The following is a 19,650-nucleotide window of genomic DNA, read 5'->3' on the forward strand; positions in this document are numbered from 1 at the left end:
AACTGCATGCTTGGGGAAGTTCCATGCCAATGATCCCAGGGCTGTGGCTCCTGAAGCATGGTTCCGTGTCCCCAGGAATATAAACTCCAGGTCTGCTTGTCGGAATGTGTTTTCCCTGGAGGTTCTGGCATGGGAAGTCAGGATGATTGAGTAGTGACCGCCCTCCTTTGGAGCAGCTGAGCTGCAGCCAGATGTTGGGGGTGGAGAGGTCTGGTGCTGACAGGCCGTTGTCACCGGCCTGACTGAACCCCGTCCTCCCCCACCACTTCCTGAGATCAGCATCCAGCCTTCTTTAACCATGTAATGTCCTGCTTCCCAGCCGGTCAGGTCCTGGGCAGCTCTGTGAAGCAACTGAGAATGTTTTGTCAGGGTGTTGGCGATAGCTAGATGCATGTTCATTCAATCAGAGAACCTGAGGCAGGGAAGGAGACCTTTCAGTCCATCATATCCATGCTGGCTTAGAACTGGGCCAAGTTAATCCCACTCCCCAACGTGTGGTCCATAGTCCTGTAGGTCCCTGCTCCTCAAGATCACATCCAGTAGCTTTTAAGTGTGTGTGTGTGTGAGAGAGAGAAAGTGTGTGTGGGAGGGGATAATGGGGAGGGTGGTGTTTGTGTGGGAGGGGATGATGGGGAGGGTGGTGGGTGGGGGGGGTGATGGGGATGGGGAGGGTGGTGTGTGGGGGGGTGATGGGGAGGGTGGTGTGTGTGGGAGGGGGTGATGGGGATGGGGGGTGGGGAGGTGATGGGGAGGGTAGTGTGTGTGGGGGTGATGGGGAGGGTGGTGTGTGTGGGAGGGGTGATGGGGATGGGGAGGGTGGTGTGTGTCTGTCTGTGTGTGGGGGGTGATGGGGATGGGGAGGGAGGTGATGGGGAGGGTGGTGTGTATGTGGGAGGGGGTGATGGGGAGGGTGGTGTGTTGGGGGGGGTGATGGGGAGGGTGGTGTGTGGGGGGGTGGGGAGGGTGGTTTCTGCCTCTCCCACCCTTTCAGGCAGTGAGTTCCTGACCCCACCACTCGTTCTGTAAAATAATTTTTTTATCTCCCCTCTAACCTTTCCATCAATGGCCAATGTGGGTTCACTTACATCCGACCGTGAGAGCGCATGGGGTAACGGTTTAATGTCTCATCTGAAGTACTGCCCCTCCCTCAGTACCGCCCCTCCCTCAGTACCGCCCCTCCCTCAGTACCGCCCCTCCCACAGTGTGACCCTCCCTCAGTACTGCCCCTCCCACGTTGGGAATCTGGAGTCCTCTGCTTGACTCAGGGGCAGGGCTTCAGTCTACTGAACCACAGCTGATTTAACAAACTTTGGGGCAATTGTGCCTGAGGTGTGTGACCCGAGGGCAAGGGTCTCTCCGACACCCTCAGCTGAGGGTCTTTGATGTGAACAATTTCTTCTCCTAGATCCTGTTTGGTTTCTTGGTCAGTTGTAGGTACTGGTGGTAATTTGTTATTGGTCTAAACTGGTTCATTTAGAGATGAACCAGTCAGTCGTGGAGAATTCCTAATTTGCTGGTCATTGTACCGAGACGTGGTGAGAATGGAAATATTGGGTTAGAACCAATTTACAGCAGAGAGACAGGCCATTCAACCCTTCTGTTTTATCCTAGTATCCCTGTTCACAGTGTAGGGATCCCCATGAGTCGGTCTGGGTGTTACATTTTTAAAACAGGTAATGATGACACCTTTGAGTCTTTTCCTTTGTTTACCTGTCACACTTTGTTAAGACAGAACTCGGAACTGAGTGTCTGATCCAGCAGTGGTCATTGATTTATTATTGTCACATGTACTGAGATACAGTGAGAAGCTTTTGTTTGCTGCCATTCTGACAAATTATTCTGTACATCAGTACATTGAGGTGGTACAAAAGGGAAAACAGTAACAGGATGCAGAATAAAGTGTTACAGTTACAGAGAAAGTGCAGTGCAGGCAGACAATAAGGTGCAAGGCCACGACGAGGTAGATTGGGAGATCAAGAGTTCATCTTTATCATATGAGGTCCGTTCAAGAGACTGATAACAGTGGGTTAGAAGCTGTCCTTGAGCCTGGGGGTACGTGCTTTCAGCTATTGTACCTTCTGCCTGATGGAAGGGGGGGAGAAGAGAGAATAACCAAGGTGGGAGGGGTCCTTGATTCTATTGGCTATTTTCCCGAGGCAGTAGGAAGTGCAGTCGGGCATGTAAGCCTGTCCACTGGAGCCAACTCCATAACAAGGGCTTCAGCAGTGAGGATGTCCACCTGGGGGCGGGGTAGGGTGGAGGGGGGACGCTGAGGTTGGCTCACTCACCTTCTTGGTGCTTCAGGAGGACTTTGCAGAGAGGATGTTGCTGGTTTCTCTCCGGGGCTTTGAGTCCAGGTCCTGGAAGTGGACAGAATGCTGGAGACCACTGCTGTCTGGTAGTCCAGGGGTTTTGTGTCAGGTTCAAACAGCTAGCCAGAGCTGTGCCGGTACCTGAAGGTGGGGCTGCATGTCTACCCTTGCTGAGAGGAAGGTATGGGAAATGTCCACCTTTTCCAGAGACTTACCACAGTCCTTTATTGTTGGTTTCATGCACATGGGCAGGTTAGTTGAGGACCTCTGCTTTGCAGATGTTGGCCCATCCTCTGGTACATGAGAGTTAACGATGACTTGGATCCTGGCCTGTAAACATGTCATCGACATACCACAGCTCAATGACTGGCTGGGTTGTCCTTGGTCGTGGAGTGAAGGTTGAATTGTTTCCCATTCACGCTGGACTAGCTCCAGGCCCGTGGGAAACTCGGCAGAGATGAGGTGCAGCAGGTCTAACCAGGGTCAGGTGCTGGTTTAGGGTGCTCTTTCTTCTTGTCCACAAAATGTAACGCTGTTACTTCTTCTCGCAGTGAGCTGCTGGAGGACCTGGAGAGCTGCAAGGACCCCATCGGGGTGGCGGAGTGCTTTGTGGAACGGGTGAGTAATCAGCCCCCACTGTCACCTCAAACCCCCTCCCTCAGCCCCTGTGGCACCCAGAACATCACAGTGATCACTCCTGAGCTCCGCGTGTTGGAACAGTTGACGGGAAGCTCCCTCTTGGAGGGAGAGGAAGGCGGAGAGGTTCCAGGAGACAATTCCAAAGTCTAGGGCGCAGGCAGTTGGATGAAAGGCTGCCAGTGGGAGGGTGATGGGAATCTGGGATGACCAAATTTGCGGAGTGAGTGCCTAAAGGCTGTTCATCTCCATGACAGGTCAATGATCTGACAGATTATTTCTGTTCCTCCCACCCCAGATTCTGCCTGACCCATTATCTCCGGAATTTCTGTCTCTGTCCCAGACTCTTAGTGCAGCAGGTTGTGTTACAGCCTTGGGATGAGGGGATCTGAAGCCATCTTTCTCTTTTTCTCTCTTTTTCTCCCTCTCCCCTCCCCTCCTCCCCGCACTCCCCTCCCCTCCTCCCCGCACTCCCCTCCCCTCCTCCCCGCACTCCCCTCCCCTCCTCCCCGCACTCCCCTCCCCTCCCCCCCGCACTCCCCTCCCCTCCCCTCCACCCTTTCTGGCTATCCGTCTCACTTTTCTTTCTCTCTTTTCTTTGTCCTCACTCGCTCCCTCAATTTACTTTTTCTCTATCACGCTCTCTCTTCCCCCAATCACGCTGTCTCTCTCCCTCAGTTTGTCTTTTGTTCCCACTCTCTCTCCGTAACTCTCTCCTTCTCTGTCTCCCTCTCTCCCTGTGTGTGTCCCTCCCTCTCCCACTCCCCCTCCTCCTCCCTCTCTCCCCCCTTATAATGACATCAGTGCAGAGTGGAATTTACAATGTTTTCACTTTTACAAAGTCTCTCTCCGATGTCACTTCATTGGCTGTAAAACGCTTTGGGACGTTGTGAAGGTGAAGGGTGAGCGGTTGGGCCCTGGAATGAAGGAGTGGTCCAGTGGAGCAAGGTTGGGTCTTCCCTCCCTGGAGGTTAGAAGAATGCGAGACAATCTGTTTTCAACAATAGACTCTGAGCAGCCTTGTGGGGAATCTAGAATCTGGGGGCGTGACATCAGGATAAGCGATGGCCCCTTTAAGGCAGAGATATAGAGGAATTTCTCTGCTAGGCATGTGAATCTTTGGAATTCTCAGCCCCCTGAGATCTGACAGCTTAGTCACCGAATGTGCTCAAGGCCGAGAGAGAAATTTGTGATTAATGAGAAATCAAGGGAACAGTCAGGAAAGTGGGGAGCTGAGGCTGTGATCTAATGAATGGGGGAAGCAGGTTAAAGAAGGACAAATGGCCTTGTCCTGCTCTCTACAGAGACACCAGCCTGTTGTATTACAATTCCTGGGAAGAAAACCATTTCCCTTCCTGCAGACCAGAAGCTGCTGCCTTGTGACACTCAGGGAATTTGTTGAACCTTGCAAATTCCAGGCTGCGTACAGTTCTCAAATTTTATTTGTGGACCTTTTCAAAGGTTTTAGCCTGGAGGGATTGTAATAGGGTCCAGCGCTGTAAAAACAGCTCAAGTTGTTTCATGGGGAATCCTCAAGAAACCCATCTCAAGTTACCAAATCCCCTTAAGGAGTGGCCCCTGAACTCTGGGGTGCGGGGGCGCCTCAGAAAACTAGAAATCAGGAGGTTTACTGTACGGTTCTCAGACACTTTCATTCTGTTTCCTTTATGTCCTTTTATTGGCTTGAACCAGAGTCACTCAGCACGGAAGGAGGTTATTCAGCCGTCAGCTTCCTGAACAAATCTCTGCCTTCAGAGAGTCGTGGCCACGAAGGTCGTGGGTTCAAGTCCCACTCCCGGCAACTTTGATACAAAAGGCCTGGTTGGCTGCAGTCTTTTGGATGAGATGTGGTGGATCGAAAACTTTTTGTGGGAGCTCGCTGTGCACATATTGGCTACTGCATTTCTGACGTTGCACGTGGTGGTCGGTCATGGGAAGATTGGAAGAGCCACACGGCCAATATCTGTGGGGTGGCATTTGGAGAGGATAGGTGCATTGGGCGTCCAATGGGAAGAGTGTGGGTGGAGCATGAAGCTTATAGGCAGGTCAAACAACCAATGAGAAAGAGAGAGCCAAGGTGGTGCAGTGGGTTGGAGAAGATTGTGATGATGAAGTGCTTCATTCAATGTGTTCCACCCTCGTCCTTCCTCGTTAGAACAATAGTCGGTGTCCCTGACTGATGTGGGGGAGACTGGGGTTCAATTTCCCAGAGATGGAGAAGATTTTATTGGGCACCACAATGGTGCGCCTAGTGGGGGCTACTGCCTCACAGCCCCAGTGACTCAGGTTCGATCCTGACCCCGGGTGCTGTCAGTGTGGAGTTTGCATGTTCTCCCTGTGACCATTTGGGTTTCCTCCCACATCCCAAAGATGTGCAGGTGGGTGGATTAATTGACCGCTGTAAATTGCCCCAGTAGGTGAGGGGTAGAATCTGGGGGGTTGATGGGAATGTGGGGAGCATAAAAAGTGGGATTAATATAGGATCAGTGTAAATGGGTGGATGATGGTCAGCACAGACTCGGTGGGCCAAAGGGCCTATCTCAGAGCTGTGTGACTGATAAATTCCCAGAGGATTCTCCCAGGCTTGGCTTCCGGTGGGACCTCTCCCCCACCCATCACCCCATCCCTCCCCACCCACCTCTCTTCCCACCCACCTCTCTTCCCACCCACCTCTCTTCCCACCCACCTCTCTTCCCACCCACCTCTCTTCCCACCCACCTCTCTTCCCACCCACCTCTCTTCCCACCCACCTCTCTTCCCACCCACCTCCCCATCTCTCCCCATCCCCCTCCCATCTTTCTCCACCCCTTCCCATCTCCCTGTTGCCTTCATCGGGCAGGGCACTGAGTACAGGAGTTGGGATGTCATGTTACAACGTACAAGTTGTTGGTGAGACTGCACTTGGAGTATTCTCCATCTCTCCCCGCCTCCCTCCATATCCCCACCCCTCCCCATCCCCCACCTCCATCTCCACTTTCATCTCTCCCCCATCCCCCTCCGTCTCCCCACACCCCATCATATCTCCCCCACCCCCCTCCATCTCCGCCTATCCCCTCCACCTTTCCCCATCCCCCACTGTTCCCCCAGCCCCCTCCATCTCCCCCAATCACTGCCTCTCTGTATTCAGGAGACTGCCTCTAGGCTGTATAGTAGGGCCAGCTTGATGGGCCAAATGGCCACCCCCTGCTGCCATGCTGCACTCAGCTGCCTGCACAGTTTGGGATTGGCTGCAGTCAGTTTGGAAATGTCTTGGTGGGTGGTCTGTGTGTGAGCTCAGCTCCCAGTGACTAACTCCACACAAATGTGACTTGTTTGGTAGGGATCAGGATTTGAATTCCTTTGGGATTTCACTTCAAAGGCTGCAATAACTTGGAATGCCAGATCTGATGATCCCGTCCCACAGGACAGAGTTTCCCTGGGGTTCACCGACCTGGTTCTCCCTCAATCAACTCGGCTGGAAAATCACCCGACAATCCGAGGTCAGATCGGGGTGACTGTTCCGTCGCCATGTCCCAAACCCATCAGCAGGAGCGAGGCTTTGGGCTGATCCACCTCCAGGTGGCCTGGCTTGGGGGAATTCTCTGATTGTGGGCTCATTGAGTCACAGAGCTGTACAGCACAGAAGCAGGCCCTTCAGCCCAACTCTTCCATGCTGTCCAAGTTGTATACTTGAGCTGGTCCCATTTTCCTGTATTTGGTCCATATCCCTCTAAACCTTTCCTATCCATGTACCTGTCTAAACGTCCTTTAAACACTAATTGTACCCGCCTCTACCACTTCCTCTGGCAGCTCGTTCCATAAACCCACCACCCTTTCTGTGAAAAACTTGCCCCTCAGATCCCTTTCCAATCTTTCCCCTCTCACCATAAACCTATACCCTCTAGTTTTTGACTCCCCTACCCTGGGGAAAAGACTGTGACCGTTCTCCTTATCAATGCCCCTCATGATTTTGTAAACCGCTATAAGGTCACCCCTCAGCCTCCTACACTTCAGTCACAGCCTGTTCAGCTCAGGCCCTCCAGCCCTGGTAACATCCTTGTGAATCCTCTCTGCACCCTTTCTAGCTTAATACAACTAGGTGACTGGAACTCCAAGTGCGGTCTCACCAACAACTTGTACAGTTGTAACATGACGTCCCAACTCCTGTACTCAGTGCCTCGACCGATGAAGGCAAGTGTCCCAATAGCCGCCTTCACTATCCTGTCTGCCTGGGTCTTCACTTTTAGGGAACTTACCTCCAAGGACCCTCTGTTCTACAGCACTCCCCAGGGTCCTATTTGGTATTGGTTTATTATTGTCACTTGTACCGAGGTACAGTGAAAAGCTTGTCTTACAAACTGATCGTACAGGTCAATTCATTACATAGTGCAGTTACATTGGGTTAATACAAAGTGCATTGAGGTATTACAGGTAAAAACAGTAACAGTACAGAGTAAAGTGTCACAGCTACAGAGAAAGTGCAGTGCAATAAGGTGCAAGGTCACAACAAGGTAGATGTGAGGAAGCAGTATTTTGTAAGTCCTGCCCTGGTTCAACTTACCAAAGTGCAACATCATGCAGAGGAGCCATTTCGTCACCTGCCCAGAGATCACGAAAGAGGTTTTCATTTCTATAGCTGTGCCCAGAGCTCCGGAATTCTATCTCTGAATCTTATTTTTTGAAATAGGATGTTTGTAACCACAGTTCTGCTTGTGGGATACTGCAGTGTGGAGACTTGTGGACATGGTTGTTATTTTTTAAAAAGCATGTCCTTGACTGTTAGAGGTTTTGAAATCTCCTAGAAGTTGTTATGGAAATCCAAAATGTACACAGTGGGCAGTTTCTCACAGCCTCGGCAAGTTTGTTCAATCCTGACCTCTGGTGCTGTCCGTGTGGAGTTTGCACGTTCTCCCTGTGACCGCGTGTGTTTCCCCCGGGTGCTCCAGTTTCCTCCCGCATCCCCAAGATGTGCAGGTCAGTAAGTTAATTGACTGCTGTAAATTATCCGGAGACAGAAGGGACCACAGACGCTGGAATCTGGAGCGGAAGACAAACTGCTGGAGAAACTCAGCAGGTCAGGTAGAGGGATATCTCCACAGACGCTGCTCAACCCGCTGAGGTCCTCCAGCAGTTTGTAAATTATCCTTGGTGTGTAGGTGAGGGGTAGAATCTGGGGAGATTTGATGGGAATGTGGGATTAGTGCAGGATTGGTGGAAATGGGTAGTTGAAGGTTGTCACGGACTCGATGGGTGAAGGACCTGTATCTGTGCTGTGTGACTCTACCACACTTTCGTTTGTGAGCATGGCCGGTGTGACACAGATCAGTGCACAGGGCACGTGTCAACCCCCCTCACCAGGAGGCTGCAGATTCACTTACTAATCAGTGGTTTGAGCCATCGCACAGTCCCCTTGCTGATTAATTGCCTGTGGTTGGGTGAGAGCTGGGAGATTCTGGGTGAACGGAGCATTACAGATGGAGGTCAACTGGTCAGACCCAGAGACAGGGGCAGTATCAATGGCAGGAGCTGCTCCACAGTAGCCCCCCCCAACGCAGGGTCCACACACCCAGAACAACGTGCGTGTGTGAGAATTAACCCTTTGCACCCCAGATACACCCCTCTGCACCAAGACGCCAACATTGACATGGGAGTGGCACCTTCATTCACATCAGGAGTACGATGACAGCCCATTGCATCTGCTGGGGCTTTGCCTGAGTGTCAACCAAACATCTGGCCCCATTACAATATGTCAGGACGGGTGACCACAAAAGCAATGACGAGAGAGAATCTGCAGAGGAGGGAGAGAGGTAGGGGTGGGGTTCTGGAGCCCAGGGCTGGCCCGACCCCAGTGGTGGGCGATTACATTCGAGGCTAGGGTTATGATTAGTAAGTTCACAGATGACACAAAAATCGGTGGTGCTGCTGATAGCGAGGAAATAATCCCTGGTTACAGAAAGATGTCAATGAGACAGACCGGAATATAATCCTGCAAAATATGACGCACGAGATTCTGCAGAGGCTCTGGGATGTCTGACCTGTCGAATTTCTCCAGCACTTTTTGTGTGTGTTGTTCCTGCAAAATATGAAGTGATTCACTTTGGGAGGATTAGTTACACTGAAGCCCACACAGAGCACATGCCAGGTCCCTGGGAAGTTCAGGGAGATGGAGGAACCTGGGTGCACATGGTCCAAGGATCCTGAAGACAATGGCACAGGCAGATAAGGTGGTGAAGGTGGCATACAGGAAACTTGCCTTCATAAGCCGGCAAGGTTGTGTTACAACTTTATAAAACACTAGTTAGGCCGCAGTTGGAGTCCTGTGTGCAGTTGTGGTCACCACACTATGGGAAGGATGTGGTTACACTGGAGAGGTGCAGCGGGGAACTCCCTGGAGTCAGCGATTCAGTGAGGAGGAGAGACCAGAGAAGCTGGGTCTGTTCTCCCTGGAGCGGAGGAGGCTGAGGGGCCCTGATGGAGGTGGACAACAGTATGAGGGGCAGAGACAGGTTGGGGGGTGAGAAATGTTTCCCCAGAGCAGACATGTTGGTCACCAGAAAGCATAGGCCTGAGGTAAGGGCTCGGGGGATTTGAGGAAGAATTTTTTTAACACAGAGGGTGGTTGAGTTCGGGGGGAGGGGGGCGGTGGGTGCAGGGTCTCTCACTACACCGGCACAGAAACTTCTGGACTGCTGAGTGTGGGAATGTGGGATTAGTACATAAGGGTACGATGGGTACCACAGGCATGGTGGACCAAAGGGCCTGTTCCTGGGCTGTCCTTGACTGTAATTTGTGGAGAGTAGAGAGGGAGAGGTGGAGAGAGAGAGAGAGAGAGAGGTAGTAGGGAGAGGTGGAGAGATAGTGGTAGAGAGAGACAGACAGACAAGTGGTTGTATCCAGTTACAAAGGGAGACAAATGTTGTTACATCTGGGATAGGAGAGGAGGCCATTCATCCCCTTGGCCCTGCTCCATCACTGACTGCCACATCCTCCATTTTCCTGCTGGATGCTCACATCCCTTGCTTCCCCTCCATGTCTATGTAAACAAGGACCTCACTCTCCCGGTCCCCACCTGAGCGCCCGCAGCCTCTGGGCAGAGAGTTGGTTCATTGCCTCTTGGTGCCAGATGTCCAGCTCCTTATCCTGACTCTGAGGCCCTGCCCAGTCTCGGGTGTGTGGGCACAGAGCTGCAGAGTGTGGGGTTAGGGTCATGATACCAAATCTCTCCATCCCACCACCCCTCTGCCCCCTGTGCTCACACCCGCTGAACCCTCCCTGATTCCGGGCAGCTCGTCTCTCCTTCCTCTGATCAGACCCCGACTCTCCCTCGTCCAACATCCCACGGAACTGATTGATGGCCGTTATCTCTGGCTGTGTGTAGGCCGGATCCCCTCTCACACATTGTTACTAAAGGCACTGAATTAAACCTCTCGGCCAATTGTCAAAGCAACCTGGTGCTCCTCTTAGACTGGAGCTCCCGACACCACTCCCGACCCCTCCCTGCTCCAACACTTTCATCTTCTGCAACGTTACCCACATCCAAGTTGGCTCACTGTGAACTTTAACCTCCCAGGGTGGGGGTTGTGGGGAATCGGGTCTGTTGAAAGCACTGTGTGCGGGTGAGGCGGCAGTGTGCAGTGAGGGTGGTGACAGTGTGATGTGTCTGGGCGGTCACGTACCTCACTGACGGTCACTAAATGCAAGTCCGTGTGTGTGTGAACAGGTGTGTGTGTACATATGTGTCAGTGTCTGTGTGTGTACGTGTCAGTATGTTTGTGTGTGTGTGTGTGTGTGTGTGTGTGTGTCTCCCATGCCCATTATTTATCTACCTCCATCTCCTATTGTGTGTGGGTCTCTCTCCCTCACTCTCTGCCCTACACAGTGACTCTCCCTCTCTCCCACACACACACGCACTCACTGTGCAATCCCTCTCCCTCTTTCTCTCCCTCCCCCTCTCCTTTTTCATTCGTTCTTGCACACATTCCCCTCTCTCTCTTTAACTCACACACTCCCCCTGCCTCTCTCTCTCTCTCTCACACCCTCTCACCCCCCCACTCTCGCTCCCTCCCTCCCTCCCTCTCCCTCTAGTTCCTTCTCCCTCTCCCTCACTCACTACACCTCTCTCTCCCTCCCTCCCTCCCTCCCTCCCTCTCCCTCTCTCTCCCCCCCTCTCTCCCCCCCTCTCTCCCCCCCTCTCTCCCCCCCTCTCTCCCCCCCTCTCTCCCCCCCTCTCTCCCCCCCTCTCTCCCCCCCTCTCTCCCCCCCTCTCTCCCCCCTCTCTCCCCCCCTCTCTCCCCCCCCCCCCCCCCCCTCCCCCCCCCCCACCCCCCCCCCTCCCCCCCCTCTCCCCCCCCCCTCTCCCCCCCCCTCTCTCCCCCCCTCTCCCCCCCCCTCTCCCCCCCCCTCTCCCCCCCCTCTCCCCCCCCCTCTCCCCCCCCTCCCTCTCCCCCTCCCTCTCCCCCTCCCTCTCTCCCTCTCTCTCTTACACACACACATGCACGCACATGTATGGATTTTCTTCTCGTGTTCCAGCAGCTCCCTCTGGTGTGGGTAACACACAGAGTGTGGCCGCAGCTTTCCCTGTGTGGGTGGGGCAGGTTAAACACACCACCCTTGTGTTTAACCCCCCCTCCCTCCCTCCCTGGCCCATGCCCAGTGTAACCCCTCTCTGCAGAGGATAATTCGGGGACTGGGCTGCTCTGGGAACTGGATCTCTGGGTGATTAGGGTGGGAGGTGGGGGAACCACTGCCCATCAGTCTCAGAGCTAGCACAGTTAACCAGACAACTGCCGTGTTAATAATCCCCTTCCCCCTCCCCTCCCCCTCCCACTCCCCTCCCCCCTTCCCCCACCCCCTCCCTCTCTCCCTCAGTGACCCCATGCCATCTATTCCTGACCTTTCTACCCTAATGCCTGCCTGTGTGTTTTCTCCCACAGAGTGAAGAGTTTGACATCTACACCCTGTACTGTATGAACTACCCCAAGTAAGTACCCAGAGGGTATGCGACCTGACCCCCAGACAGGGCCAGGTTCAGGGCTCATCAGGTGGACGTGCTGTTGTGAGGGGCACGGCAGCTGTGGTCTACCCTGGCATCACCGGGATCCGGAGCAGCCCGACTCTTGTCTTAATTCGTCCTGCGAAGATTTGGGTTTACACAAGAACAGGCCCTTCGGCCCACAACATTGTGCTGAACTAATTAAGCTAAAGACACCCAGTCCCTTCTGCCCACACAATGTCCATCTCCCTCCATTCCCTGAACATCCATGTGTCTGTCTAAGAGCCTTGTAAACACTTCTAATGTACCTGCCTCCACCCCCACCCCTGGCAGCACATTCCAGGCACCCACCACTCTCTGTGTAGTAAAAAACTTACTGCAAAATATCTCCTTTGAACTTACCCCTTCTCACCCTAAATGCATGCTCTCTGGTATTAGACATTTTGACCCTGGGGAAAAGATACCAGCTGTCTACTCTATCTATGACTCTCATAATTTTATGAACTTCTATCAGGTCTCCCCTCAGCCTCCACCGCTCCAGAGAAAACAACCCAAGTTTTGTCCAATGTCTCCTTATAGCTCATGCCCTCTAATCCAGGCAGCATCCTGGTGAACCTCTTCTGCGCCCTCTCCAAAGCCTCCACATCCTTCCTGTAATGGGGTGACCAGACCTGAATGCAATACTCCAGATGTGGCCTAACCAGAGTTTTATAAAGCTGCAGCATAACTCCCTGACTCTTGAACTCAATGCCTCGACTAATAAAGGCAAGCATGACATTTGCTTTCTTTACCACCCTATTGACTTGTGTGGCCACTTTCAGGAGCTATGGACTTGGACCCCAAGATTTCTGTTGGAGCTGCAGAGAGAGGGGGTCTCAGGAGTTGTAGGGCGCATCCTGACCCTGGGTAGCTCCTGATATTTAACAGAGTATTGACGGCACGACACGGTGGGCCGAAGGGCCTGTTTTGTGCTGTATGGTTCTATGTTTCTGGGTCTCCGTCCTACAGCAAAGGACAGGCTGCAAGTTCACTTTTGTCACTGGTGTTCAGTGCAAGTGGCCAGCCTGTCCCCACCACGGGGAGAATGTCCATCTCTCCCTTGGAGAGGGTCTGGTGCCTCGTTGCTAGATTGAGGCTGAAGGCAAGTCACTAGACCCAGGATGATGTCACCTTTACTAGGCCGAGGCTTGCCTCGGGTCGCCAGGCTGCTGTTGTAACCCGTTGCTAGGCCGACGGTTGTTCCCAGGTTGCTAGGCCAAGGCTGAGACTGCGACTGGGCCGGGGCCGACGCTCCAGGCCGGAGCCTTGAAGGATGAGCGAGTGGCTGCTGAGGGAAAAGGGGAAGCTGTGGATTCGAGCTCGGACCTCGGCCTTCACTCTGCACTCTCTCACTCTCTTCCCACAGCTCTGTCTCTGTCCTGCGGGACTGCATGAAGAACGGGACCCTGGCCAAGTTCTTCCGCGAGCGTCAGGCCACCCTCTCGCACTCGTTGCCCCTGGAAACCTATCTGCTGAAGCCCGTTCAAAGGATCCTGAAATACCACCTCCTGCTGCAGGTAAAACTGTGGGATCAACCTTTCCTGAGACTCAGGGGTCGGGCTCCGGCCTGCTGTTGCAATACGGTGTGGTCTCCTCCTGGACCCCCATAAAGGGGGGGATAGGATAGAGGGGCTGAATGGGCTCCTCCTGTAGCCCCTACAGTGGCCCGGTTGGTCCAAAACGCATTGCCAGTGGTTCTGGATCTGGGGGTTGCGGGGGCAAGTATCTGTGAGGCGCCACGTTCTGACTCTGCCAAACTATTCCCGGCACAGGAGCTGGCCAAGCACTTCGATAAGAGTGCAGACGGGTACGAGATGGTGAAGGAGGCCATCATCACCATGACAGCGGTGGCCTGGTACATCAACGACATGAAGAGGAAGCAGGAGCAGGCTGTCAGACTGCAGGTAATGGGTGGTCCCAACCCTGTGGGCAGCCTGAAGGAGATTCACCCCACTGATCCCTGGGACGTGGGGGTTGTCCTGTCAAGGGGGTGCCACACAGGTTGGGTCTGAGTTCCTTGGAGTTTGGAATAATGAAGGGTCAAAGTCACGTTTATTGTCATCTGCACAAGTCCGTGTGTGCACAGGTGCAATGAAAATCTTACTTACAGCAGCATCACAGGCACAGAGCATCAGATAAGCAGCATTCACAAGAAAAACATAAATTATGCACAATTTTTACAAGACAGAGCACATTTAGAACAGAAAAAAACAAAGTCCACTGTAGTGCAAAGTGGTCCCAGTGTTGATCTACTGAGGCAGTGATTAGGGTTGTGCCGGTTGGTTCAAGAACCAAATGGTTGAAGGGAAGTAGCTGTTCCTGAACCTGGTGGTGTGGGACTTTAGGCTTCTGTACCTCCTGCCCAATGGTAGCTGTGAGAAGATGGCACGGCCTGGATGGTGGGGATCTTTGATGACGTGTGTTGCCGCCTTGAGGCAGCGCCTCCTGTAGATACTACAGATGGCGGGGAGGGATGTGCTGTGATGTATTGGGCAGAGTCAACTACTCTCTGCAGCTTCTTACGTTCCTGTGCATTTAAATTGCCGTCCCAGACCGTGATGCAACTGGTCAGGATACTTTCAACAGTACATCTGTAGAAATTTGTTAGAGTGTTCGGCGAGAAGCCGAACTTCCTTAACCTCCTAAGAAAGTAAAGACACTGGCGCGCCTTCCTTGTGATTGCATCAATGTGCTGGGCCCAGGACAGGTCGTGCGATATGTTAACACCCAGGGATTTAAAGCTGCTGACTCTCTCCACCGCCGATCCCCCAATGTGGACTGACACATGTTCACCCTCCTTCCCCCTCCTGAAGTCAACGATCAGCTCTTTAGTTTTGCTGACATTGAGCGAGATCTTGTTGTTGCAGCACCACTCAGCCAGGTGTCCTATCTCGCTCCTTGACCTTGTGCAAATGTGTAAGATCCTAACTGCAGAGGAACTTAGCGGGTCGAGCAGCATCTGTGGGGGCGGGGAGAGGAATTGTCAATGTTTCAGGCTGAGACCCTGCATCAGGACTGAGAGGGGAGTCAGCTCCATCTGTCCATCTCCCCTCTCCACACGCAGAACTAGTTTGGTCTCAGGACAATACCCTGGTTTGTTAGAACGGCTCTGTCTGTCCCTCATAGCCACACCCAGTCCTCCGGGAACGTCGTGGGTTCGAGTCCCTCTGCAGCCTGAGCCTCAGTTGTACGGAGCGTCACACAGACACGCGATGTGAGATTTTCCTCTCTCGTGGATGGATGAGATCCCATGGGGAACAACACGGAAACAGGCTCTTCGGCACAGCGTCCATGCTGGCCATTGAGTACCGTCAGTCCTACACTGATCCCATTTTATTCTCCCCACTTTCTCATCAACTCACCCAAGATTTACAGCGGCCAATTAACCCACTGACCCCCATGTCATTGAGATGTGGGAGGAAACCGGACACCTGGGGGAAACTGAGAACCTGCATTATGAGGAGAGACTAAGGGAGCTAGGGCTTTACTCTTTGGAGAGGAGGAGGATGAGGGGAGACATGATAGAGGTGTACAAAATATTAAGAGGAATAGATAGAGTGGACAGCCAGCACCTCTTTCCCAGGGCACCAATGCTCAATACAAGAGGGCATGGATTTAAAGTAATGGGTGGGAAGTTCAAGGGAGATATCAGAGGGAGATTTTTTACCCAGAGAGTGGTTGGGGCATGGAATGCGCTGCCTGGGGTGGTGGTGGTGGAGGCAGGTACATTGGTCAAATTCAAGAGATTCCTAGATAAGCATATGGAGGAATTTAAAATAGAGGGATATGTGGGAGGAAGGGGTTAGATAGTCTTATGCAAGGCTTAAAGGTCAGCACAACATGGTGGGCCGAAGGGCCTATATAGTGCTGTACTGTTCCATGTTCTATGTTCTATGAAACCCATGCAGTCACAGGGAGAATGTGCAATCTCCACACAAACGGTGCGAGAGGTCAGGATTGAACCTGGGATCACTGGAGCTGTGAGGCACTGGCTGTGCCAGCTTCAGATTTAAACGGTCATGATCACTTGCTGTTTGTGGGATCTTGCTGTGCTGTGTTTCCTCCAGTACAACAGCATCTCTCTGTCTTTCTCCTTTGTGTTAGCCCGGGGCTGCTGCTGATTCATGGTCTTGTGCTCCCCCTGGTGGCTCCCTCAGGTCTGTCAAGTCGAGGGCTCTGAGCAAAGGGAGTGTGTGAGTTTTGAAGGCACTCTGTGTGTGTGTGTGTGTGTGTGTGTGTGTGTGAGAGAGAGAGAGAGAGAGAGAAGGTGTGTGTGTGTGAGAGAGAGAAGGTGTGTGTGTGTGTCTGAGAGAGAGGTGTGTGTCCCCGAGCTCCCTGAACTGAACACGTTTTGCCATCCTTCACAGGAGATCCAGAACTCGCTGCTGAACTGGAAAGGTCCTGACCTGATTGCGTTCGGAGAGCTGGTGTTGGAAGGAACGTTCAGGGTCCAGAGAGCCAAGAAGGAACGGACGTTGTTTCTGTTTGACAAGATGCTGCTCATTACCAAGAAGAGAGCAGATCAGTACACCTACAGTCTGCATATCTTTGTGAGTGATGCACTGTCGGGGCACAGACGTCATCACCTAGCTGCCCCTTTTCCCTCTCAGTGAAACGATTTAGTCTGCACAAGTATGGTTCTTAAACCTGGTGATGTGGGACTTCCGTACCTCCTGGGTTCTGTTAGTTAATGCTGGAATCTCTTTTTGAATTGAGGTTAGTCTAATATTTCAATAATTTTATTTTTTTAATTAGATCTTCAACTTCTATAACAGAAAGCTCTCAGCAGATAAAGTTCCCAGGGCTGTTATTTTGGAAGAGAGTAGCAGGGCTGCTGATTGTCCTGGGCCAATATTCATCCAGCAGCCAACATTACTAACACCGGGATCTTTCCCATTCTTGTTTGCGCCACTTGCCAACTGTGTTCCTGACACTGCAGCTGTGAACCAGAGAATTCATCGAAAACTCAGGAGGCCATTTGGCCCATCAGGATCTGTGCTGGTTGAGAACGACTCCCTAGCCGAATCCCACCTTCCTGCACTGGGTTTGTAGCCCTGCAGGTCACAGCTCTTAAAGTACACACCCGGGCACTGTGTAGATGTAGGGAACACGGTGGCGCAGTGGGTAGAGCCACTGCCTCACAGCTCCAATGGACCCAGGTTCGATCCTGATCTCTGGTGCTGTCTGTGTGGAGTTTTCACATTCTCCCTATGACCGTGTGGGTTTCCTCTGGGTGCTCCGGTTTCCTCCCACATCCCAAAGATGTGGGGTCAGTGGGTTAATTGGCTGCTGTAAATTGCCCCCTGTGTATGGGTGAGGGGTAGAACCTGGGGGGAGTTGGTGGGAATGTGGAGAGAGTAGCTGTCAGGGAAAACTAGTGAGGAGTAGGATTGCCTGAGAGCTGGCATAGACGCGATGGGCCAAATGGCCTCCTTCTCTGACATAAGGCAGAGGATTCCTGCCTGCAGCTTCCGAGCGGTGTGTTTGAGACCCCTGTGGGGGCGGCAGTGAAGGAACCTCCGAACCAGTGTCTGGTTTGTGAAGGACCTCGAGCAGCGGTGAGCCTGAAGGTTTTTCTCTTCCTCTGCAGTGCTGTAACCTGACGTTATCGGAAAACCTGAAGGATTCCCTTAGCTTCCGAGTGACCGACCTGACAGTTCCAAGGCAGCAACACACTCTCCAGGTCAGTGTCCTTGCGATGGGCTCGGGCCTCCAACCACCTCCTTCCACGGTGTAGGAGGGTATTTGTGGCAACCAGCAGACAAGGCTGGATTAACCATTGTCAGCGCCTGTCAGTGGTTAATCCGGCCTTGTCTGCTGGCTGGGGCAGGCCTGTTGTCGCCGAGGCTGGGCCTGTTGTCGCCGAGGCTGGGCCTGTTGTCGCCGAGGCTGGGCCTGTTGTCGCCGAGGCTGGGCCTGTTGTCGCCAAGGCTGAGCCTGTGGTTGCCGAGACGGGCCTGTGGTCGCCCAGACAGACCTGTGGTCGCCGAGGCCGGGCCTGTGGTCATCAAGGCCGAGCCTGTGGTTGCCGAGACGGGCCTGTGGTCGCCCAGACAGACCTGTGGTCGCCGAGGCCGGGCCTGTGGTTGTTATGGGTGCTCAGTAGGGGCTAAGATCAGTCGCCAAGGCTCAGGGCTGTGTGAGGCAATGAAAGGTTTGGGACCCTGAGGCCCTTCTGTGCACCAGCCATGTTACTGAAGTCACCTGCAGGACACTCCCCAAGGTGAAGCTGATTTGGTTTCTTGTTTCTCAGGCTAAGAACCAAGAGGAGAAAAGGTTGTGGATACATTACCTCAAGCGGCTCATCGTAGAGAATCACCCAGCCTCCATCCCACAGAAGGTTCTCAACCTCAACTGTCTTGTGTGTGTCTACGTGTTCACACATGTGCAGGTGTGCATGTGCACACTCTGTGTGTGTGTGTGTGTGTGTGCACGAGCACATGTGCACACCTGTGTGTGTGTGTGTGTGTGTATACAGGGCATGATTAAGAACATAAGAGACTCAGGAACAGGCTGATCAGATACCATCAGATCATGGCGGATCTTTGATCTCAGTGCCAATTTCCTGCACTAACTCCATAATCCCTTCATTTACTTTCTATCCAAAATCTACCCATTCCTCTCTGGACTGAACCCCCGCAGCCCTATGGGTACAGAAATACAATGAATTCCCCCACCCCCCTTGGTAAGAGGTTCCTGATTGACTGGCCCCTAATTTGGAAACTGTGACCCTTAATTCTAAACAAATCTGCCAACATCTGTCCCTATAAGAATCCTAATAAGAATTTTTTTACATTTTAATGAGAATCAACCCAGTCTGTTTAATCTCAGCTCAAACGACAAACTCACCTGCCCAGGAATGAATCCACTGAACGTGCACTGCATTCTCTCTGCCCTTGGTTAGGAAAACCAGACCCGTGCACAATATTCCAGGTCCTCTCTCACCAGGGCCTTGTGTACCTGCAGCAAGACATCTCTACTCATACCCGAATCCAGTTGCACACAGGCAGCACAGTGGTACGGCGGGTAGAGCTGCTGCCTCACGGCTCCAGAGACCCAGGTTCAATCCTGACCTCCGACGCTCTCTGTGTGGAGTTTGCACGTTCTCCCTGTGACCGGGTGGGTTTCCCCCTTGGTGCTCTGGTTTCCTCCCACGTCCCAATGACGTGCGGGGTTGATGGGTTAATTGGCCGCTGTAAGTTGTCCCTGGTGTGTGGTGAGTTGATGGGAATGTGGGGAGAATATAAAACGGGATTAATGTAGGATTATTGTAAATGGGTGGTCAGCATGGACTCGGTGGGCCGAAGGGCCTGTTTCCGTGCTGTATCTCCGTATATGATGAAGTCCAACATAATGGAGACACCAGAGACCGGAATCTGGAGCAACAAGCAATCTGCTGGAGGAACTCAGCAGGTCGAACCGCGTCTGCGGAGGGAAAGGGACTGTCAACGTTTCAGGTCGAAACCCTGCATCAGGACCCGAAACATCGACGATTTCTTTCCCTCCAGAGATGCTGCTCGACCCGCTGAGTTTCTCCAGCAGGTTGTTTGCAAGTCCAATGCAACAGCGAGTTCCATCTCCTGGTATTGACTGTTTCCTTTTTACATTTTACAGGCCAAACAAGTGCTGCTGGAAAACCACTCTCATTGTAAGTAAACCCTTCCCTCCTGACCCCTGGGTCTGGGTCCCTGC

At 52.9% G+C, this 19,650-nt stretch overlaps 1 protein-coding gene across 4 annotated transcripts in view; it reads left to right on the forward strand.

The window, feature by feature from the left end:
• The window catches only part of plekhg2 (pleckstrin homology domain containing, family G (with RhoGef domain) member 2), a 130,230-nt gene that overhangs the window by 80,786 nt on the left and 29,794 nt on the right, over window positions 1–19,650 (forward strand). For all 4 annotated transcript variants that reach the window (XM_052044330.1, XM_052044329.1, XM_052044331.1 and 1 more), the window contains exons 5-12: window positions 2,864–2,930; window positions 11,861–11,907; window positions 13,325–13,475; window positions 13,731–13,862; window positions 16,326–16,508; window positions 17,549–17,641; window positions 18,212–18,298; window positions 19,573–19,606. In XM_052044330.1, coding sequence (XP_051900290.1) covers window positions 2,864–2,930; window positions 11,861–11,907; window positions 13,325–13,475; window positions 13,731–13,862; window positions 16,326–16,508; window positions 17,549–17,641; window positions 18,212–18,298; window positions 19,573–19,606 — 794 coding nt within the window. The remainder of the gene's footprint in view (window positions 1–2,863; window positions 2,931–11,860; window positions 11,908–13,324; window positions 13,476–13,730; window positions 13,863–16,325; window positions 16,509–17,548; window positions 17,642–18,211; window positions 18,299–19,572; window positions 19,607–19,650) is intronic.

Source organism: Pristis pectinata, chromosome 35 (assembly GCF_009764475.1).
Source record: "Pristis pectinata isolate sPriPec2 chromosome 35, sPriPec2.1.pri, whole genome shotgun sequence".
Classification (NCBI taxonomy): Eukaryota; Metazoa; Chordata; class Chondrichthyes; order Rhinopristiformes; family Pristidae; genus Pristis; species Pristis pectinata.